Here is a 21,967-nt window from a genome sequence, read left to right as displayed (position 1 = left end):
ATCTGTAAGAACATCTGTCAAAATTTGTAGCGATATTTCATGTTTCATCATTCAGCATCATTCGAGACCGTATCAGTTGCTCTTCAAATTTGAAAACAGAAAGTACAGCTTTGAAGATTTCAGTACAGCTTGTCAAATGTAGGAAAATATTTCAAAATTTTGATATAATACTGCCCACTAGATGCGTGTTAGAAGACGGTGAAAGTGCTCAGTAGCAACAATAGTCTTGTAGTTTACAGGGTACAGCGCATTGAGCGTCGGTTAGCCGTATTTTGGAAAATTATAGGATTCATATCCTTGAAATTGGCAAATATAGGTTTTTTGATATGCTTCATCGAATGAAAACAATGGCGTTTTATATAAATACTTTTTTTTAGAACGGAAGCGGTACGGAGTTCCCTAATTCAAATGTAACACCCTGTATATTTTCACATGTTCGAATACCTAGCATCAGGGCCGTAGCGAAAAAAAAAAACCAGTGAGGGAGGGAATCCAAACTTTCCCAACCCCACCAGCAAAATTTCCCAATTTTCGAAAAAATGAAAGCCGAGGGATTAGTTACTACTATAATATATTAATTTTCTCACTTAGTTATCCAAAGATTGGCTGAATGCTTATGCCTGTTAGGGTATGCACAAACCAAAATAAATTTTGGTTATTATAAAAATAATAATGGAAATCATTCTACTTTGGACCAAGGTCCTTGGTCTTCCACCATGTATAGGAATATTCAATACAAATGAAAGTAAACAACACTTAAATAATATTGTGCTTATTGTTTTCTACTATCATTTTTTCTATCTTCACGGCCTGAAATTTCCCAACTTTTCCAAGTCGAAACTACAGCGAAAAGTTGTGAATTTTGTAAAATTGTCACTTCAAAATTTGTGGACTGTTCTCTCACTTGGGAGAAATTAAACTTTTTTGAAATTTCCAAACAACTCAGAATTTCAAAGTATTGGATGTCCAAGTTATGCATGTTGGGAAATCCCAACCTTTTGTTGGTTCTTTCCCTTTTCTTATTACCTCTCCCTTTCTTTTCTTTCATTTTTATTTTTTCAATTTTTACTCATTCTTTTACTATTATTTTGTTGTATCTTCACGGCCCAAAATTTCCCAACTTTTTCCCAAGTCGAAAAAGCAGGGAGGGGGAGGCTCCCGATCTCTCCGCCCCATAGCGACGGCCCTGCCTTGCATTATTCTTATGTGAGTTTATGCAATACACCCCATACCAAAAATGAATGGTATTCGAGATATTAATTTGTTTACTCAAAAAAAATTGATATCCGGCTCTCGAGTGATTCAAAAGTTTGATAGAATACATAAATAAGCTGTTATTGATTCATCAAAATACTTCGTTCCATCGTCTTATAGGAGTAACATTTCTAAAATACTATACAAGGTGTTTGGAATCGATTACTAATTCTAAAGATATAAAAATAATCCGAAACTCAAATGGAACATCCAGTATTATCAAATAATCTATCTGGATTTCGTAAAAAGTATTCATGTGAATCCGCATTACAACTCACTTTATCGAAATTTAAAAAAGAAGTCGATAACAATAAATTTGTAGTAGCTGTTTTTCTTGATCTGAAGAGGGCGTTTGAAACAATTGATCGTAATATTCTTCTAATAAAATTAAGAGGTTATGGCATTGATGGTGATGTTTACCAATGGTTATGTGACTATTTATCCCATAGAAATCAAAAAGTCAGAGTTCAAGATAATATCTCACAGGAATTGGATATACATATAGGTGTACCTTAGGGTAGCGTTTTAGGACCTCTGCTTTTTATCTTATACTTAAATGATATAAACTTGTTTATAAATGTTGATTTTATAAATTTATTTGCAGATGATACACTATATTGGCATGCTATGATACAAGCTTGGATAAAGCTATTGATAAAATGAATGCCGCATTAAAGGATGTAAATGAGTACCTTATGGCAATCAAATTAAAACTGAATAAAATGAAAACTAAAGGAATGATTATCACAACAACATATAAATGGAACAACCTTGATTTAATTGAAATAAATTTACAAATTGATAATGAAAACATTGAAATTGTATCATGTATCAAATATCTTGGATTCCAGTTAGATAATTTATTACTTTTTGGCAATCCTCTTGATTATATATGTAAAAAAATATCTAAAAAACTATATTTCTTTGCAAGAATTTCTGGCAATTTATCCACTCAGTCTGAAATTACTGTGTACAATACGATTATCCAACCACATTTTGATTACTGTGCTTCTATTATTGTCTTGTTTAATCTAAATCAAACATCTCAATTACAAAAACTGCAAAATCGTGGTATGCGAATTGTTCTAAAAGTGAATAGATTCACTGAAATCGGTGGCTATCAGTTTCTTTACGGTTGTATTACTTAACTATGACTTTTATGTATAAAATTCTGAATAACTTATCACAATCATATTTTTCTGAATTTGTTAGTTTAAATTCAGAAGTGCACAAATATGCCACAAGAAATCTTACTAATTTGCATTTATGCAGAACAAATAGGAGAAGTGCCATGAATTCTTTATTTTTCAAAGGGTTTGATGCATACAATAAATTACCTAATGAGATTAAATCTAGTCCATCATTAGGTATTTTTTAAAAACAGTTATTGAAATTCATCCATAATGGTAGATAGAATAAAACTTGGTAAGATAATATTAATAAATATAGTATTTGTGTGTTGTTTTCTGCTTTTTATCATTGTATTGGAGCTGCACCTATAGTGCAATGTATTTTTAATAGCATATGTCGTTATTTTTCAAACTGAAAATGTTTATTTTCAATTTCTATGTTAGTAATATGTTTTATATAATATTGTGTATTTCAATAAATATATTCTTCTTCTTCTAGTTTTGAAATTTCGAGATGATTATGATTTATTTCAATGAAATATACCGTTCACCAGATACTTCAGTTTTTCTTAAAAAAATAAAACATGCGCTTTTATAATGGAATTACTTTTCCATCTTTGGGTAGTTGAACCCCTTTATAAAAAAATTTCGCGATGAGGAATGTTTTATTATTTGATTATTTATATTTGGACTTTATGATCTGCGATGTCGTCATTCATCAGATATTAGCGATTCATGTGTTTCCTCTTACGCTGTATAGGGTCAATTTGTTGACCAACAGCTCTTTTAGTTCTTCATCACAGTCACCATTAATGATATATTTTCAGTAAAAATGGGCAGTGACATTCATAAAATAAAAAATAAAACTTTCTCCATTTACCAAAACTGCAATATTTTCCCAGACTCTGTTCCACCAATCAAGTTGGCGTTTTCAGAAAACCACTTGATTTTCTAGTTGATAGGGTATAATATTGTTCATAATATGAAGATGACATTACTAGAGAATTGAACATGAAAACGAAGCTGGTGATATACTTAAAGTTGCGACTTTGTTTCTCAATTCTACAGTCTTACCAACTGTCTTCGATTTTGAAAATAATTTGTTGGACTTACGTTCCCCTACTCTCAAAGTTGCACAATATATCCAACAGTGTTTCACGGAAGAAATTGACAGGGAAGTAAAACCCTTTTTTTAATATTCACATTTTGCAGGCTTGTGGAGAAAAAACCTCAGGTCACCCGACAACTAGCGGAAGTTCAAGCTAAATTGTACAGCTTGAAAAATAAATTGTGGTTTGGAGTAGGCAATGGTGACGTACCTTTATCTTGGGGAGGCGGTGAGAGAGCTTACTTTTCCGATGGTCGGACTTCCTCACCACAGAAGTAAGTGAATATCATGCCCCAAACGTAACAGTTGAGCTGTAAAGCTCGTAGGCTAACATAAAAAATGTTTTTGATAAAATTTGATTCTATTATTCGACATAGTTGCCTTCGAGGGCGCTATTTTGCCATTGGCGCTTTTTTTCCATCGCTGGGGATTAGATCTGGAGAATACAGTGGATGCGGAAGCAATTCGGAACACAATTCATGCAATTTCACCTTCGTTTTCATTGATTTGTGACACGGTGCATTATTTTGTATTCATTTTCTTCAAACTATTAAAAGTTGCTTCACTTCAAATTTTTTATCCCACAGACTAATAGTCCGACAGCTGTGAAATTTGTACACGTATCTTTTGATCTAATACTAGTAGCGTCATCTGAGTGTCAGCCTACGAACTTTTTAGCCCATCTAGAATATTATTTTTCTGCAAATGGAATTTTCACGGACAGTTTTTCAGGAGGAACCATACTAAATCTTCTAAGAAATGTCTGAAATCGGATAAGAGAAGCATAACGAAGGAAGTGAAGCCAAAAACTGAAGGGAAAGAAAAATCTTTGAAAAACCAAAATGGGTATAACATAATCACTTTGAAATTTCCTTTATTTTCAAGTTAGTTCATGTGGAATAATTTTAATATGTTTGTTATAAACCACCGACCCATGCTACATTTTTAAGGGGTCATTTGTAAGGCGCCTCTTGAAAATGTATGATTTTTAAAATCCTGAAGTAGAAAATGGGTTTAAGATGTAGGTAGTGCACGTGGAGATATTTCCCACCTAGGGTGGAAATTAATTTGTGACTTCTTATGACTTCTGTTGAAATCTATTAAAATCTGTTTTTTCATCAACCAATTGATCATAGTCCATTCAGAATTTTCTCAGCCAAACCACTCGCGATTCATTTTTTAATATACTGAACTTCATATGAAACGCTTTTCATCGATTAAACATATGAATGAAAATCGTTTTTCTATGATATAATGTGGAAAATGAAGCAGTACTTCTACATTTCGAACTATACACTAGTAAACAATTTTTGACAGATACTTCAATTTTATGATTCAGTTATTTTTGTCATGACACCTCGTGATTCTGTCTATCAACACTGATGAGAACTTTGCGGTTAGAAACAGATGGTGTTGGATCGCGAATACCTTGTTCTTAGGCTCTGTGTCCTTAGGAATCTAGTGTCCTTGCAGTGAAAGTTTCAGTGAAAGACCTGGTTCATTGTTGATACTTATGAATTGAATTTTTTGTAAATCCTATAGATCGCCTATTCAAAAGGAACGGTGTCATGGTCACAGAAGACTTACCAACCAGAAATTTCACTTTTAAACATGGGGTGATTGAAGGCCGCAATCTTCTCAGGACAAATTTGTCATTGGTTTAAGCAGACAGTCGACACAGAACAATCCGTTTTGCAAATTCTGACAACAGAAGGAGGATAATTTGCTGTTCTGTGTCATACATTAGGTACTGTCCATCGAAAATCCCATAGATGGCGTACACAGGTTTATTCTTTGAAGACAGTTGAATCCAGTTCTTCATTCATGGTCTGCAGACAGCATTTCCAATAACAGATAGCACTAGCGGATAGAGTAGGGCTTTCGAGGCCCTGATTTCGTCTAACGTAAACTTTTCAGAATATTGATTGAAAAATCGACATTCAAAAATATAAATGGTCCTATTTTAATTTTTTTTTTCATTTAATAAGCTATTCAGTGAATATTCGTTCATCAAACTGAACACTTCATTTTAGAGTTTAATTCTTTCAGATTGAGAAGACAAGCAAATGTTGAATTTTCTTCCCAGCCACAACAAACCGTAAAAGGTTTACTTCGAAAAATAAAAAGCCTTCCTGAAACGTCATCCTATGAATTAGTGAGGGAGAAATCCAAATCTGCAGTTAGTGGCGACGAGGACAAAACAGAAAAGAAGAAGAAAAAAAAGAAACGAGGAAAGCTGTCTAAGAAAGTTAGGGCTATCAGTAACGCAAGAACATTCACACAAAAAGACTGAATATCTAAAAAAAAAAAGAATTTGTTTTGTGTTGGTTTGTAACGACTTATGTAGTAGCAATTTGGTTCATATCGACTGTACTGCCGTAGATGTGATAAATATACAAAGTATACTCCGTACGTATTTTTTTTCTGAAAATGATCTGATTGAGATAATTGGAAACTCGGTTGACAATTATACTCGTACACAACGTACTAATGTAAGAGCTACGATATACTCGCACTTTCCTAAGAACATCGAATATGTTTGCTAGAGTAAATACTTTGAGGTATTACTCATTTGACTTGGCCTTTTTTTCAAAGAAAAAGCATCAGCTTTATATTTTCGAAGTGAACATTATATGTACGTGGACTGTTTGAAAAATAAGGTGAAAGTTCAAATTTCAATAGTCAATATGAAACATACATACATAACATACATAAAAAAAAGTTAACAAGCTACAATCAAATCAGGATTCAAGAAGAAACTCATACACAGAGTAGTATGCTTTTTGCAATAAAACAATCTTGAGTCGCCTTTTGAAGACATTGATATTTGAGGATTTAATGTCCTCACTAAGCTTATTATATAGCTTAACCCCAAAGCACTTGGAGTGATTCTTTGATAATGTCAATTTACTAAAAGGTTGATGTAGTTGAAAGTTATTTCTGGTGAAATGTTGCTGCTTTCTAGGAATAATTGAAATATTGTTTTTAATATATATCAGAGTTTGGTGTAGAAATCCAAACTACGCATTGTTAATAAACTGTAACGAATGAATAGTGGTCAGCAGTGTTCACTTCGGACATAGTTCCTGCAGATACCAAGATGCTAGTATCGTTCGCAAAAATAACAGTAATGGAAGCTTTTGAACAAAATTTCGGAAGATCATTTATGAAAACCAAAAATGAAAGTTAGGAGTTTATCGATTTTCTGCTATAAAAAAAAATGATCAAGGAATTTGTATAAAAATTTGAAATGAGTACCCAAAAACACTTGAAATATTGACAGTGGCAAACGGTGATTGTACTCTGTACTACTGAGTCGACAAAATGTCGACGACATGTCGGTTCGCTCATGTCATGCAATTTTTTCGGAAATCTTGGACATGAAGCGTGTGGCAGCAAAGTTAGTTCCAAAGTTGCTGAATTTTGACAAAAAAAACGGTGTATGAGCACCGATTGTTGAATGCCCTCAACGGCGATTCAGATTCGCTCAAAATATTCATAACTGGTGGCGAATCATGGGTATATATGGCTCTGACATCGAAACCAAAGGCCAGTCGTCCCAATGGAAAAACCCAGGAGAGCCAACACCAAAAAAGAACTTCTAGTTCGATCAAATGTCAAGGTTTTGCTCACTGTTTTTTTTCGATTACCGTGACGAAGTGCATCAGGGGTTCTTGCCACATGGTCGCATGGTCAGGAGTATTATCTTGAACTTGGTCCCCTGCCACTGTTTTCTGTTCCAAAGATTGAAGAGACCTATGAAAAGACTGCGTTTTGCCACGATTGAGAAGATAAAAACCGAATCACTGAGTTAGCTCAAGAACATACCAAAAAGTGGATATTCGAACTGCGTATTAATTACCTGGTGAAATAATATTCTTACTGAAGATAATTGAACATCTATCATGATCGCAAATGAATTCACTTTAAAAAAAATAATTTACCAGGTTGAGAATCAGTTTTTTTTATTAATTGTATTTTTGAAGAAAAGAGAATTGAAAGTTTCTATGTTTTTCACCACTTTTATTTGTAACTTACGTTACTGCAGTTTCGTCCTACAAGGACATTTTCAAACTTATACATTAATGTATAATGTATACGTTATAATATATAATAATTTAAAAATATTCAGATTAGAAAAATATGTCCCAAATGAGAATAGGCTCATTAAAGTTGTTTTAAAATCAGCTGATGATGCAAAATATATATTGAAAAATAAAACAAAAATTGTTGTACCCAGTATTAGAATTAGCAATGACCAGACAAAAGCACAACAAGATTACTTTAAATTCATCAAAGCTGAGCTACAGAAATTAATTCAAAATGGGGATAATAATAAAACAATTAAATTCGTAAATAATAAACCCACTATAGTCGATAAACAATCCCAAAAAAACTAATTGAAAAACCTAATATTATACCTTTTAATTCAGACATAATTTACCTAAACTCTCAAAGTATAATTAAAAATAGAGATGAAATCCAAGAAAGAGTAAGTTGGTATAAACCAAAATTAATATTACTCAGTGAAACGAGACAAACAGACGATATTGAAGATAGTGAAATTAAAATTGAAAATTATAATCATGTACGATGCAACTCAACAAGTAGACATACGGGAGTTGTTATACTTTTTGTAAAATACAGTTATAATTTCATTCACATTATAAAACATTCAAATTAAGAGATAATTATTTGTGTAAAATATTAAAAATTAATTTTATATCCGCAATATATCTGATTGGATGTTTGTACTGTTCACCATCAAGTTCTGACGCCATATTAATTGAAAACCTAGAAGAAATGTTGATGTATTATTCAATACTAAATATCGTTGTGTGTTAGTTGGCGATTTTAAAATTGACTGGTTAACTGATTCTTTTCATGGTAATAAAATTAAAAATATTTGTTCTGCTTATGGTATGTTACAAAGTGTTACAAATCCTACACGTATTACAGATATTAGTAAGTCATTAATTAATATTACTGGAGTTTTTTTTCCCAACACCAAATCGTTATTTTTACACCTCGACACGTGTTTCGATCACAAAGTGATCATCTTCAAAAGGAAGATAAAACTAGAAACTACTCAAAACTGAAGCTATTTATGCTATTCAGGTACATCATACAGGTAGGTAATCAGTAATACCACCCATACAAGTGTACCACCCTAAATTAATTTTACAATTGGCCTTTCTATTATTTTACAATATGTCCTTATGTATGTTCAAATGTTACAGCTATATATAGAACAATTTTCAGCTATATAAAATTAGTTTCACAATATTGCCTATCTAAATATATTTACAATGTGTCTTTTTGTAGTAATCACTAAACCCAACAATATTATTTCAACAAGCTATACAGTATGCTATTTGGTATTGGTCCGTTATCTTCATTCATAATATTATTATGTTTACTTATTTCTACACTCTCATTGGCATCTAGTTGCCTGTTATTGTTAACTAGATGTAGATGAAAGTAGACTCTACTATTTTACAATGACTCTAGTATACAAAATTGTAAATGGAATGGCACCAGAATATTTTAAAGATTATATCAAATTCAATAAAAACATTCATAATTATAATACAAGAAATTCCAATGATATACATATAAACAGACCGGCATTTGGAGGTACCATGAATTCGTTAATTTTTAAGGGCTTCCACGAGTTCAATGAATTACCTGTAGAAATAAAAAAAATATCCATTTTAAAATATTTTAAAAGAGCACTTAAAGAATTTAATAAAAAGTAATAGAAAACAAATTGTATAGTTATTTGGAATTATTTGGGACATTATTGGCTATCATTTATTGTTTTCAATTGTTTTCAATTGTTCATTAGGGTATTTGTATCTGTAATGAAACTAAATATCACTGTTTTAATAATAATTTAATGTATAAATGTACCTATATTACATTATCTATTTAAATGTTACTTAACATATGATACTGAAATCTTTATATGTAATATTAACTGTTTGGCTACATGCTAGTTTAAATCTCAAATTGTTTAAATTTAAAAATTTTTACATAAATTTTTTTATATTTCATTGTGCTAGTGTTATTATTACTCTCATAGAAATGTATATTAGGTTTCCTATTTCAATAAAGATTATTATTTATATGATGTATAATGGATCTTTTCATACTTATACATAGTTGTACTTATACATTGATGTATTAGTTTGAAAATGTCCGTATAGGACGAAACTGCAGTAACGTTAGTTACAAATAATAAAAGTGGTAAAAAACATAGAAAGTTTCATTTCTCTTTTCTTTATTATGATTTCCTACCACGTAGTAACGGCTACATCCATCAATTTGTGTTTGTAATATTCCAGTTCCTTATTTAGTAAATATTGTAACGGGCTGCAATTTCCAATGATGTTGGATCTTCAGAAGTTTGGGCTTTGTATTATTTGGTAGAGGCAATAACTGTATTTGAAAAAATCAAAAAGTGTCATGGAACAGATTCCTGTTAGTTTGTAAAAAGTTCACTTGTAGTTTTCTATTACCAGTTGCCAACATGCAAATTCACGCTATACTATGTTTATTCTCTAGCTACTAGATGGCGGATAGTACTGGTGTGATTGAATAAATGCCGTTGATACAGTTTTTTTAATTTCATTCATTTAATAATTAATTGTTGGTGAAATGAATAAACTTGTTGTAACTCTTCGTGATTTTTTTATGTGAAGTGTTAACCCCCCGGTTTCATTAAAACCTATAATAAAAAACTGAAAAATACAGAAGATAATTATATTCTGAATTCCAATCAATAGATAAATATCGGAGCATCATTTTCTTTCTTTCTGTGTTGTTTCAGTACAAAACTTATAAGAAATAGTGATACTCATTTGTAAAATATATGAATATATCTTATACGAGTATACCCACGATTGAAAGTTGAAAACAATTTTTGAAGGTACACAATTTTATTGACAAATATAGGCATCAAATATATCCACTAATGAAGAAGGGAATGAACATTTCAAAATATAATTGAATATATTTCATGCTTTCACAATGTAGTTGAATTTCAGTTGTACGTATAACTTAGGTCTTATTTCTACCATCATTATGTATATCTTCATAGTCTTATAAATCATGGATCAATTTAGGTTTTTTCAACTGCATCTTCGTTGAATTGTAAGTATTTTTATACCATTTTCCTAGAACGTTTTAGTTGAATTCAACAACATGAATAATTCTGAACCTCCATATACAGAAAAATTACTTTTTTTACGTGCCTTGAAACGTAATTCCGATTCGACTTAATTATTTGGAATGAAGAACAATTGGAAAGAAAGGGTTTGGCTTTCTACTTCTCCATCATTATACAAAAAATCTGGAGATCTTCCAAAGAGAGGAAGGAAACAATCAATTTCAAAAAATTAACTCTATACAAAGATGTGTTTATCATGCAAAGAAGTAACTTTCAGACAAAAACTGGAAGAAAAAGCCGTTTCGAAACTACTTCTATAGAGTGATTTTTTTGCTGGTATCTTTTTGGCAACAATGTTTTTGACAGTTCACGCGTGAATCGTCTTGTGTCATTGTCAAACTTGTTCATTTTGGTCTATAATTTAACCATGAATCGACTTACGAATGAACAATGCTTGTAAATTATTGAATGTCATTATCAAAATTCATGCTCGGTGAAGAAAGTGCATCGTGCACTTCTTCCAAATTATGGGCAGTTTCGTCGGCGTAATGAGGGAGCTATTCGGAAGCTTGTGACAAAATTTCGAACCCAGTTTACATTATTGGACATTAAACCACCAAACGCATACGTAGAGTGAGGACCGAAGAAAATATTGCGGCTGTATCCGCCAGTGTTCATGATGACCGTGAAATGTTGATTCGCTGCAGTTCGCTGCAATTGGGCCTCTGTTACTCCACTACGTGGAAAATGTTGCGAAAGGATTTGGGTGTAAAACCTTATAAGATACAGCTGGTGCAAGAATTGAAACCACACGACCTCCCACAACGTCTAACATTTGGTGAATGGGCGCTGGCAATGTTGGAGGAAGATCCACATTTTTTTAGAAAATTTGTGTTCAGCGACGAGGTTCATTTCTGGTTGAATGGATACGTTAACAAGCAAAATTGACGCATCTGGAGTGAAGACCAGCCACAAGCATCGCAAGAGCTACCGATGCATTCCGAAAAAGTCAGTGTTTGGTATGGATTACGGGCCGGTGGCATCATCGGGCCGTACTTTCTCAAAGACGACAATCGCCGGAACGTTACTGTGAATGGCGAGCGCTACAGTGTGTTGATTGACGACTTTTTGTTGCCCAAAATATAAATATACATATACATCGAAGCAACACACACCAACAAAGAAAAATACATTTTCATATTCTGTTTGTACTTCGAACATTCGCTATAGAATTGAATCAGATATCATCCACAGAATTGCTACACAATATAGTATATAATATATGATAGAGGCAACAGTTTCACTCACATGGAACACTCTCATCTTCACTGGTAGACATCCGATGTTCCGGATAATAATAAGCACTCAATTAATTCATGAAATTACGACTTTATGTCACGAATGGGTCAAATCTACTCATGTCATCAATGCCAGTTTGATTCAAACCCAGCCATAGGAATCTTGTTTGAATTGAAAGCGGTATATTTTCAGAAGTAGAAAGCAAAAACATTTCTTTCCCAAATGTTTATGCCTCCTTAAAATATACCCCTTTCAATTTGAAAAAGATTAATTGTAATTGTTGAGTGAACATTTTCCAGTGAGTTGTGTCTTTCCTGAATTATTTTCGTTGTAATTGCTCGGAATTGCTACCCTTCAAGCCCAATTCAGCTAGGGTATAGCAGCAATTGCACAAAATTCCCCTAATTGAACCACTGTCTACGAGCCTGACCCTCAAATGAAAACGCTCTTTGCTAAATAGATATTAAAAACTGACGCAATCAAGTAATCATTGTGATTCAAATGTTTGTGTAGTGTCATTTCTCTGGTGGATAACGTGGGTGGAGGATATAAATAAACTGAATCATTGGCTAGTGGGCGATGCGAACCTAAATCCTCAAGTGGAGGTGTCACCTTTTACTTAACAGCTCGCCACCAATTCATTCATTACTTATTTATGGAATATGGTTCAATTAAACTCGTTAGAAGAAACCAGTGTTGCCAACTAGTAGAACTATAAAGTCGTTACACATGAATCAAAATTCCGCCACACTGCTTCATATTCCGCTTTGCTTGTATATCTGACGCAATCAATTGGCTCATGCGCCTTATCCAAAATTGAATACCACAGAACTTACAGTTTGTAGTTTGTGTACCGTTCAGATACCACCAAACTGAACTGTCACTAATGTAAGTAATCAGGATTATGATAATTTCCAACCGCGCAACTCAGTAGATGGTACCTGATTTTCTAAGTTTACAGCAGTTAATTTTTGAAAGCTGTCGTCTCGACCAAATATTTCTCAGCTTAAAAAAATGATTTTGAAAAGTAAAAATAAAAATCAATTTGTTCACGTACGTATAGTCACACTGAGTCATTCGCAACAGGACTAATCCATCCTTTCAAGTTGGAATCAGACAAACAATGTTGTTTCGCTCGAGTCATAATCAGATGAACTATCTTCTATTTTTACTGTAATTTGTTTCATATAAGTTATAATACTCGAGACAATCAAGACGTTTAGTTTCAAGGTATTGGAGGTTATACGGTTCATGATATGAATGAAAATATTCAAAAATATTCTTCTCATTCATCATGAAATGGCCTCACTACTAAGACTAGAACGTATTAGCTGCCAGCTTCGAGTGCTGTCTGGGGATAGCCTTAATTGCTGAGGCCATTGAATCGAAAAGAAGAAGGAGAATGCTGTCCACTGCCTCTTCTTCTTCCATATTTTTTTCAATATTGATTATAGAAAATTACGCTACTTTATGTTCAAATCCGCTACGCCGCTACCGTCGAGTAAATTCCACTACAGTAGCGGAATCCCGCTACGGTTGGCAACTTTGGAAGAAACGGATAAGAATAGATGTTAAATGTCGGTCAATTCCACGTGGGTGCTTTGTTCACTCACTCAATCGACCGTCGTGTTAGTCGGTGGTTCAAGCCGCAGGCTGAACGATCAATTTTAACTTACTATCGTCCAACCCGTGTTAGGAATCACACATTTAAAGGTAAGCTGCTAAACGAAAAAACAAAAAGAACCAAAAATATTCAATTGCAATATGTCCATACCAAACCTGAGAAGGAGTGAGAGGAAAACTAAAGGAGTTCCACTTGAAAGATATAGCGACGTGTGTTGTGTGTAGTAGAAGATCCATTTAGAGCTAAAGACGAATCAAAAATTATGCAGTATTCAAGCTCTAGACAACGAATGTTGGAAATGGAATTGGAAGAAACAAGAAAATTGGACGAAGTAGAGAGAAGGAGAGCCGAAACCATGAAGGAAAGAAGCACAACTACAACGTGAACTGATTCAAATGGTACAGATTCCTAACAGAAATGGATTGAAGAATATGTCAAATGCATTTCATCACGAGGCGAGGGGGAGAATTTGTTGCTTTTAATTAATTTTTATTATTTAGTATGTTTAAATAATTGTTCATGGTTTGTTTATAAAAAAAGATTTAACTCCACAAGAAGTTATTACCAACGTAATTCGATTTCTTCTCTCTATGTATGGAGCTCCTGAAAAATCTACGTGCTCAGATAAGTTTTGAATGCATATTTTGTTATAAATACTGGAAATTAAAAACAAGTGCAATCAGCTTGTCTCCTGTCAACTGCTCATCAACATCTTTTACGAGCATACTACCAAGTTCAATTGTGGCTTGGTTATCAGCTGGATCCAAAAGACTGGGGTTGAAAGTTGGTCGACAATACATTTTGGCTACTGTAAAAAGGGATGTAGTGCTAAATGTGCTAAATTTTCTTGCAGCCAGTATGTAGAAGAAGAACAAGGAGAAAAAGAACCAAACGAACAAGAAGAAATCAAAGCAGAAATATTTGTGATTCTTCATTTTGTAGCAGAGAGTGTATAGCTCTTTTCATGAGGAGTATGATGGGGTGGTTCTGGGCACTAGCATAATCTGTATCACTGAACCTACGCTAATAACCCTACGTGGTTGAATTTATTAAAAACAATAAGGACAAAACTTTGGTGTCGGATAGATCAGGAGTATATAAGCTGACTTGTGGCTCTTGTCCAAAACTGTATATTGGCCAAACAGGTAGAACATTTTTCCAACGAATTAAAGAACATAGGAGTAGTTTTGTAAATAGAAAGTCCAATTCCACATTTGCAAACCATCTTTTAGCAGAAGGACATGAGTTCAATCATGAGTATGATGTGTTACATTTAGAAGAGAAGAGTTGGAAACTTAATCTTCTAGAATGTTTAGAAATCAATAGATTCAGGAATTCGGGTAATTTACTGAATGGTCAATTAGAACTCAATAACTCTCCGTTACTGAAAATTTTTTATAATGTGGAAAATGGAACATAAGTGCAGATAATTTAATTCGTTAGAAACTCAGGTAAAATATCAGCTACTTAAAATTCAGGTACTTCGTTTACAGGTACTTTGATTTCAGGTACTCCATAAACTATATATATATAGTTAGTATCGAATGTGTAGAATTAGTTGAAAGACACGCCAGATGAAGCCATTGTATGGCGAAACACGTGTTGCGTTTTTGTAAAACAATTTAGTGAAAATCTCACAATAAAGTGTTTTTGGAATACGTTAGTTATGGATTTTCATCAAGTATCGGCCGATTCCATCATATAATTTAACCTAATCTAGCCTTCTTAGTAGTCATATTTGACTGTGAGTTGAGCTTCTTCTATGGACATTTTGGCTTGAACAATTATCGATAACATGCGTCAATAGTCAAAATTTTTCAACATCAAAATATAAAAACTTTTCACAATTATATCAACTGAAATAATTATGTTTCATTTTGTGTTGCGCCACTGCTCGCTGCAAATCACGTTTGTTGCCACCGGAAATAGACGCAACATTAGAACTTTTATGTAAATAGAAATTATTGTTTTTCCGTGAAACGTGTTCATTAGTTGTTTCCTCGAAATATGGAATTTGTCGTCAGGCTGTCTAACTGGTAACACGTTGTTCTGAGTATTTATATTTATTTTGCTTATGTACAGGGTTGGGTAAAATTGATAAGACCCATGAAATACTATCGACCCAACCCGGATTCGCTCGAGTAGCAGAGCATATAGACATACATTTTTTTATAGTAGTGTATGGGTTAGGTTAGGATAGGTCCAAAGGGAGTGGGTCTATTTGACCCTCCACCGCAATCCGCAAGGTTTATTCCCTAATAGCACAACTTAGTCCCGTGGACGTTATTGCGACGTCCTCTCCGGACATTCAGTACTTCCCTAGGATGTACAGTTTTGGTACAATGGACGTCCTATGGACATTTTTGGGAAGTACAAATGTCAGGATGTTGAAAATTATCTGAACGTCCGCCATGGACATCATCTGTTATACGTCCTTCATGGAGATATGTAGGATTAGAAATCAGAATGGTCCATATTAGGACTACATTTTTAGTTCAGTTGACGTTCAATGGACGTCCGTGGGACGTAAAAAGTTATATTTGAAATATAATTTTGATTTTTACCGTGGATAGCATTCTGAAGTTCGTTTGGAACATCAAAAGGGTACAATATAGATGGAACTTTTATGAAATGGAACATATTCTGAACTGTTAAGATTATTACATCCCATGCCTATCTATTGTTCTGAAATTAATTTGAGAATTTTTCAGAAACATCCACAGTAAAACATTCAAATCATACATAATTGAGAAAATGAGCACATAACAGTTGAAAATAAAATATATTTCTCATAAAATCAAACTAAATCATACATAAATGGGAAAATGAACAAAATAACTTAAAAATGAAATATTTTTCATAACTTCATAAAATAATTATTTTATATGTTTTTTTTTTCTGCAAGAAGTCTTTCTTTGGCCCTTCTTAAAAATTTTTTTATTGCATCTTCAATGTCGTTGTTAGAAAATTTTTTCGTTTTTTCATTCACATGTGATGAACCTGAAATGAAAATTCTCATGAAGGTACATCGCTTGTACATCGAAAATTAAAGGCTTAATTTGAAATGGACGTTCGTGGCGTACGTTCTATCAACGTCCAATATTTGACATCCACGGGACGTACATTTATAATATAATAATAATAATATTTCAATTCTACCAATCATAAAATGAACAAAACGGAAAAACAACCACAAGGAAATGAATCCGCGCGTGGTATGAAATCTTTGTCCAAACATCAGACGTGAACATCATTGAAATACAAATATTCTTTAATTTTGTTTAAATATAAAAACATACAAATCTAAAAATTGTTAATACTAGAAGATTTAAAATCCAAACCAAAGACTAAACAATTTAAAGTTTTAAAGGGAAAGTTTCTTTGTGCAATTATTATTTATGTTTTGTTAATTTCTTACATAGCAGAACTTAATATTGTGATTTTTTAAATATGAAAAAAAAAAAATTCAAAGTGGAATAAGATTATAAAAGTTTTAAGTCATGTCACATTTCTGAAATATTGAATTTCATATCAGATTAAAGAAAAATTTTGGCACTAATATCACATTACAATAATTACATCTGCAGATTATATTATGAGCAACACCTCATGCAAGTCTATAACATACTCTGCTTGTAGCTATAAAGCTTTCTAGCGGAAAAGTGAACGGCCAAGATCTGACCCTGTTCTTGTCCACGGACATCTCGACTGGAAATGGACCTAAATGGGACGTCCCGAGGATTTTGTGTGCTATTAGGGTTGTGGATCACAACTACTCAGACTCGACCAAATAAACCCACCTTTTTAGCGAAGCCGATTAGTTTGTATGGTGAGTGGTCTTTCAGGTCAGATGGTGAGAGTATGGCTCTGCCGAACTCTGAAAACCTGATTCGGTTCGCAGCGTGGTAGTAACAAAGTATATACTCTGCTGATTCATCATTTTTCAGAGCCGACACACACTGTCCTTCGACAGTCCTAGTCTCTGCATATGATAATTCAGACTACAGTGACCCGTTAGACATCGTAGTTCATCCCTACAGTAGTTCAGTAACTGTTTGGTTTCAAGCTGCGAAGGGTGAATGAACGCCAACAGCCTCATTGCCTTCCAGACCATCCAGGAATACAGACCAGAGACAAGTTAAGTTAAGTCTTCTCATTGAGGAGAGTCGTTTTTGTCAATTTGATTCTAAATTAGACGTTGCTCGGTAGAAATCAACAGCTTCCAACGCCGTTTGACAATCCGAGAAAATGTTTACTGACTTGTGTTTGAGGTTGGATTCTACTAATCTCTCCGCACCCAATTCAATAGGATAGATTTCAGCTTAAAATATAGTCGCATAGTTCCCTAGGCAGGTTGATACCTCTGCCCTGGGTCTGCGAATGAAAACACTTGCACCAGAACCTGAAAGTGTTTTTGATCCATCTGTGATACAACAACTATCTGCTCTTGATATTTTCTTCTCCCGGAGGATCCAGTCCTCTCTATTCGGGAACAATACTTCATAAGGCAGTTTGTAGTTGACAGCTGGAGGCATAAGGTCAGATGAGGTTATTCCCGGAATGCTGTGACTTCCAGTATCAACCAGCAGACTAGTGTACTCTGCATTAAATTGATTTGTGCGATGGGCGATATGCGCAAGTGTCTATATGCAGTCCATCTAGCCTCTCTCTCCAGAAAAATGTGAAGAGGAGATAAATCTAGAAGGATTTCCATGGCCGCCGACGATGTGGTACTATAACACCACAGTTAGCCAGACAAGCCTGTCTCTGTAAGCCAGAGAGCTTCGCCTGAGCCGTAGTGTATATTCATAGTGTCTCATCAGCATGTCAGTAACTAATAATAATGACCTTTGATGAAACTCACCTAAACAAAAGTAGATATCAATTTTCAGCTTGTCTGGAGTGACAATTACAAAGAGTTAGGTGGAATGAGGTCTAACATTGGCTCGCAAACTATTCTTCAAACATCGGTTGTTCATGTCTTCATGATAATCGACAGAATGCTTTGACTCAAGAATCAATAAACTGCCCTCAAACGAAACCATTACCACTTCCAATGGGGGTAATAATCAGACTTCAATCCTGTAGACCAGCCTTCTATAAATGCTTGACGTGGACTTGCAATGATTTTTGTCTAGCCACGGTTCCTTCGTTAAGTCAAGTTTCGTCCAGATAATAAATAAGTACTTCTATTCTCACGTCGGAACTCTCTTATCTGCCTTAAATAATATCTCCTACAGCAAATCATTCAATCATTTCCGATTAAGAGCGATTTTTTTTTTTGTTTTTTTCCAGCAGAAATTAATTTCCTTTAAAGTAATTTACCTTTTCTTTTTGCCCATCATTAAAGACAAATGTTGGTCTTCTTTGAAGGGCTCCAACAACACATGCAAATAATAAAATTGTTTTATCGAAACGGGTGTTCTGTTCCGACAACGTACCGCGTGCTTCGCCCAAATTACGGTCGTCATAATGGTCCTACGGAGAGAACAATTCGCAATGTGGTAAATACATTTTAATCCACGGGTTAAGTGAATAATCGATCAACACATGTACGTCGACGAGACGCTGTCTGTGAGAGTGTGCAGGAGAATCCGAGGCAGTCTATTTCGCGTCGCTCACAAGAACTTGGCTTTTCGCAGACCACAACTGGGCGAATTTTGTGTCGTGACTTGGGCCTGCACCCGTACATAATTCAAATGGCCCAGGAACTGAAGGTGAACTACCACAGAAAACGACGTGTGTTCGCTAAATGAGCTCTGGGCAGTTCGCAACTGACCCTAATAATAATAATAATAATATGCTTTATTATCATAAGACATAATCTTGTAGACAAAGCTTGGGTAGTAAATACTTGCAAATACATTCCAAATGAAATAAAAATAAAAATGGAGGATATAAAAGATATGTATATATAAAAGGGTAAAAGTCAAGTTCATAAAAGAGTAGACATAAAAAGTAACAACTTAGGAGCTCCTTAATAAATAAAGATAAAAATATGAGTGATTCAGTTAAAAACTATCGTTAAAATATTCATCCAAAGTATAATAGGGTCTATCAGATAGAAATTGTTTGACTAACTTCCTGAATTGGAAGTCATTTATATTGGCAGATCTTATGTCAATAGGCAAATGATTGTACATTTTTCCATCGTTGTAAAATATGGAGTCTCTGGTGATGTTTTAGTTGGCACAGTGAGTTCCAGAGAGTGTCTGCTGTTTCGTGTGTTATAATGGGAAGAGGATGCAGCAAAATTTAATATATGCTTATTTATTAAACACGCGGTTTCCAGTATAAATAATGAAGTTACCGTTAGTATACTATGTTTTTTGAAGAAGGTTCTACAGGAGTGTCTTGGATTAAGGTTTCCTATATACCTTATTGCCCTTTTCTGTAAAATTAGTAGACTTTTGAATTACGTTGGACTGCATGCTCTCCAAAACGGTATTCCGTAGCGTAAGAATCTATGAGTGCATAGTACGCCATCTTTGCAGTGCTGAACCCCAATTCTTTATGAGTCACTCTAACCGCATAACAGCAAGAGGAGACTTTTCAAGTGAATTGTTTGATATGATCCACAAATTTCAAATTCTGTTCAATGAACACTCCTAGAAATTTAGTGTTATTTTTAGATTCCATTGATCTGTCTTCAAAAAAAGTTCGTTGATTGAGCATCTAAATGATATTAAATTTGTTTTAATTGAGTTGAAAGATGAAATGTTTGAGTCACACCAATTTTTGACTTTTTTCAAGTCGGCAGAGATTATTTTGTGCAACTCACTATTCTATTCCAAAGTATGGTAGTGTCATCTGCAAATAAGGTGAACTTCTCAGAAATATTAAGCTTGGTGAGGTCATTTATATATAATAAGAAAATAATGGGACCTAACACAGAACCTTGTGGAACTCCAGAATTAATTTCCCTTTTTTTTTAAAGTTGAGTTGTTTGACCATTTGCGTCCGTCCCATTAAGTAGGAATCGAACCATTTGTGAGTTACTCCTCTGCATCTATAACGTTGGAGCTTTCTCAGCAGTATTTTGTGATCAACGCAGTCAAAGGCCTTTGACAGGTCACAAAATACTGCGGCAGTCTTTTCACCGACATTCATCTCAGAATAAACTTTATTCAGAAATGAGATAATAAATAGCATCGTGCGTATTTTTATCATTCTGGAAGCCGAATTGATTTTCACTGATGATGTTATGCTTATTAATGAATCCAAGTAGTCGTTTTTTAAATGATTTTGCGACGGTTGGTACGAGAGATATAGGGCGGAAATTAGAGGTATCATCAGAATCTGCGCCCTTATGCAGAGGAATTACCACAGAAAAAAGGGGAATATGCCTGTTTGAAAGGATAAATTCATCAGTGAAACCAGTACATTTAGGGCACTAAGGTTTTGTATTATTTTGATACGAGTGTAATAAAAAAGAAATCATACATTGGGTGTAGAAACAACCTTTTTTTCCTTCTACTTTCTCATCATTCCTCAAAAAATTTGATACCTACATCAATGAAAAGTATTTACACAGATATGTAGATCTTACACCGAAGTTTTCTTCAGATACAAACTGAAATAACTTTTCATCATTCACCCTGTACTTGTAGCAACGCTTAACACTTGATATATGAAAGAGTTTTGATTCAAAATTTCACAAACAATTTCTGGGGTGGCCTCCTGGCAGTATTGTAGAGCAATCTAAAAATCATTTTCTGAAAATAAATGAAAATGATCGCATCAAATCCTGCCATTCAGAATCTCGACAATGAACAAGCACAAAAAGAGATAACAAAAGATAAGGCAAGGTCGACCGCAGCGGCCTGAGGGGAGATATAACTCAAGTGGTAAAGAAACTAATTGGTAAAAGAACCGGAAATGATGCAAAAAATAGAGAAAGAGAAGAGGACTCCGTGTTCGACAGTGCGGTGCGGGGGGGGCGAATTCCATCGGCAGGCGTAAGGCGCGCACTTCCGCTCACGGAGGGGGCAGCGCCGTGGGAACGACACTACGGAACCCGTATCCTGCCCGGTTGTAACTGAAGTCACGGCGTTGCCGTGTGTCCCACGATATCCTGCGTTCACAGAAATACTGTGGATATGTCTTGATGACAACAGCCATGGTGTATTGACGGGGAAACACTCAGAAAATCGGACTGCAATAGTGAAGAAAAAATATGTCTACAACATTGGAAGTATTCGTAGGAGTCTCTCCAGGGTCTATATTGGAGCCTCTTCTATTTAATATATATGCTAATAACCTGAATGACTTATTGAAATCAATACCTGATGTATTGTTGATCTCCTATGCCATCGATACTTTCGTGTTTTACACCAGTTTTACACCATTCGATTAGCGATTTTTTTTTCATTTTTTTATGA

At 34.2% G+C, this 21,967-nt stretch overlaps 1 protein-coding gene across 7 annotated transcripts in view; it reads left to right on the top strand.

Moving 5' to 3' along the window:
- Nucleotides 1-5,904, top strand: part of Nna1 (Nna1 carboxypeptidase) — a 42,246-nt gene extending 36,342 nt beyond the window's left edge. For 4 of the 7 annotated variants that reach the window (XM_023157382.2, XM_023157369.2, XM_023157375.2 and 1 more), the window contains 3 exons: nucleotides 3,597-3,767; nucleotides 4,225-4,338; nucleotides 5,542-5,904. In XM_023157382.2, the coding sequence (XP_023013150.2) occupies nucleotides 3,597-3,767; nucleotides 4,225-4,338; nucleotides 5,542-5,785 (529 nt within the window). In that variant the 3' untranslated portion in view covers nucleotides 5,786-5,904. Of the gene's footprint in view, nucleotides 1-3,596; nucleotides 3,768-4,216; nucleotides 4,377-5,541 lie in introns of all 7 variants that reach the window. The other 3 variants (XR_002721840.2, XR_012467479.1, XM_023157390.2) reach the window with 3 other exon arrangements.
- The last annotated feature ends 16,063 nt before the right edge of the window (nucleotides 5,905-21,967 follow it).

This window comes from Leptinotarsa decemlineata, unplaced genomic scaffold (assembly GCF_025532065.1).
Source record: "Leptinotarsa decemlineata unplaced genomic scaffold, Ldec_3_MD MMD2_tig00026336_RagTag_RagTag, whole genome shotgun sequence".
Taxonomy (NCBI): Eukaryota; Metazoa; Arthropoda; class Insecta; order Coleoptera; family Chrysomelidae; genus Leptinotarsa; species Leptinotarsa decemlineata.
Note: the sequence above shows the minus strand (reverse complement) of the source record. Positions and strands in the feature narration are given on the sequence as shown.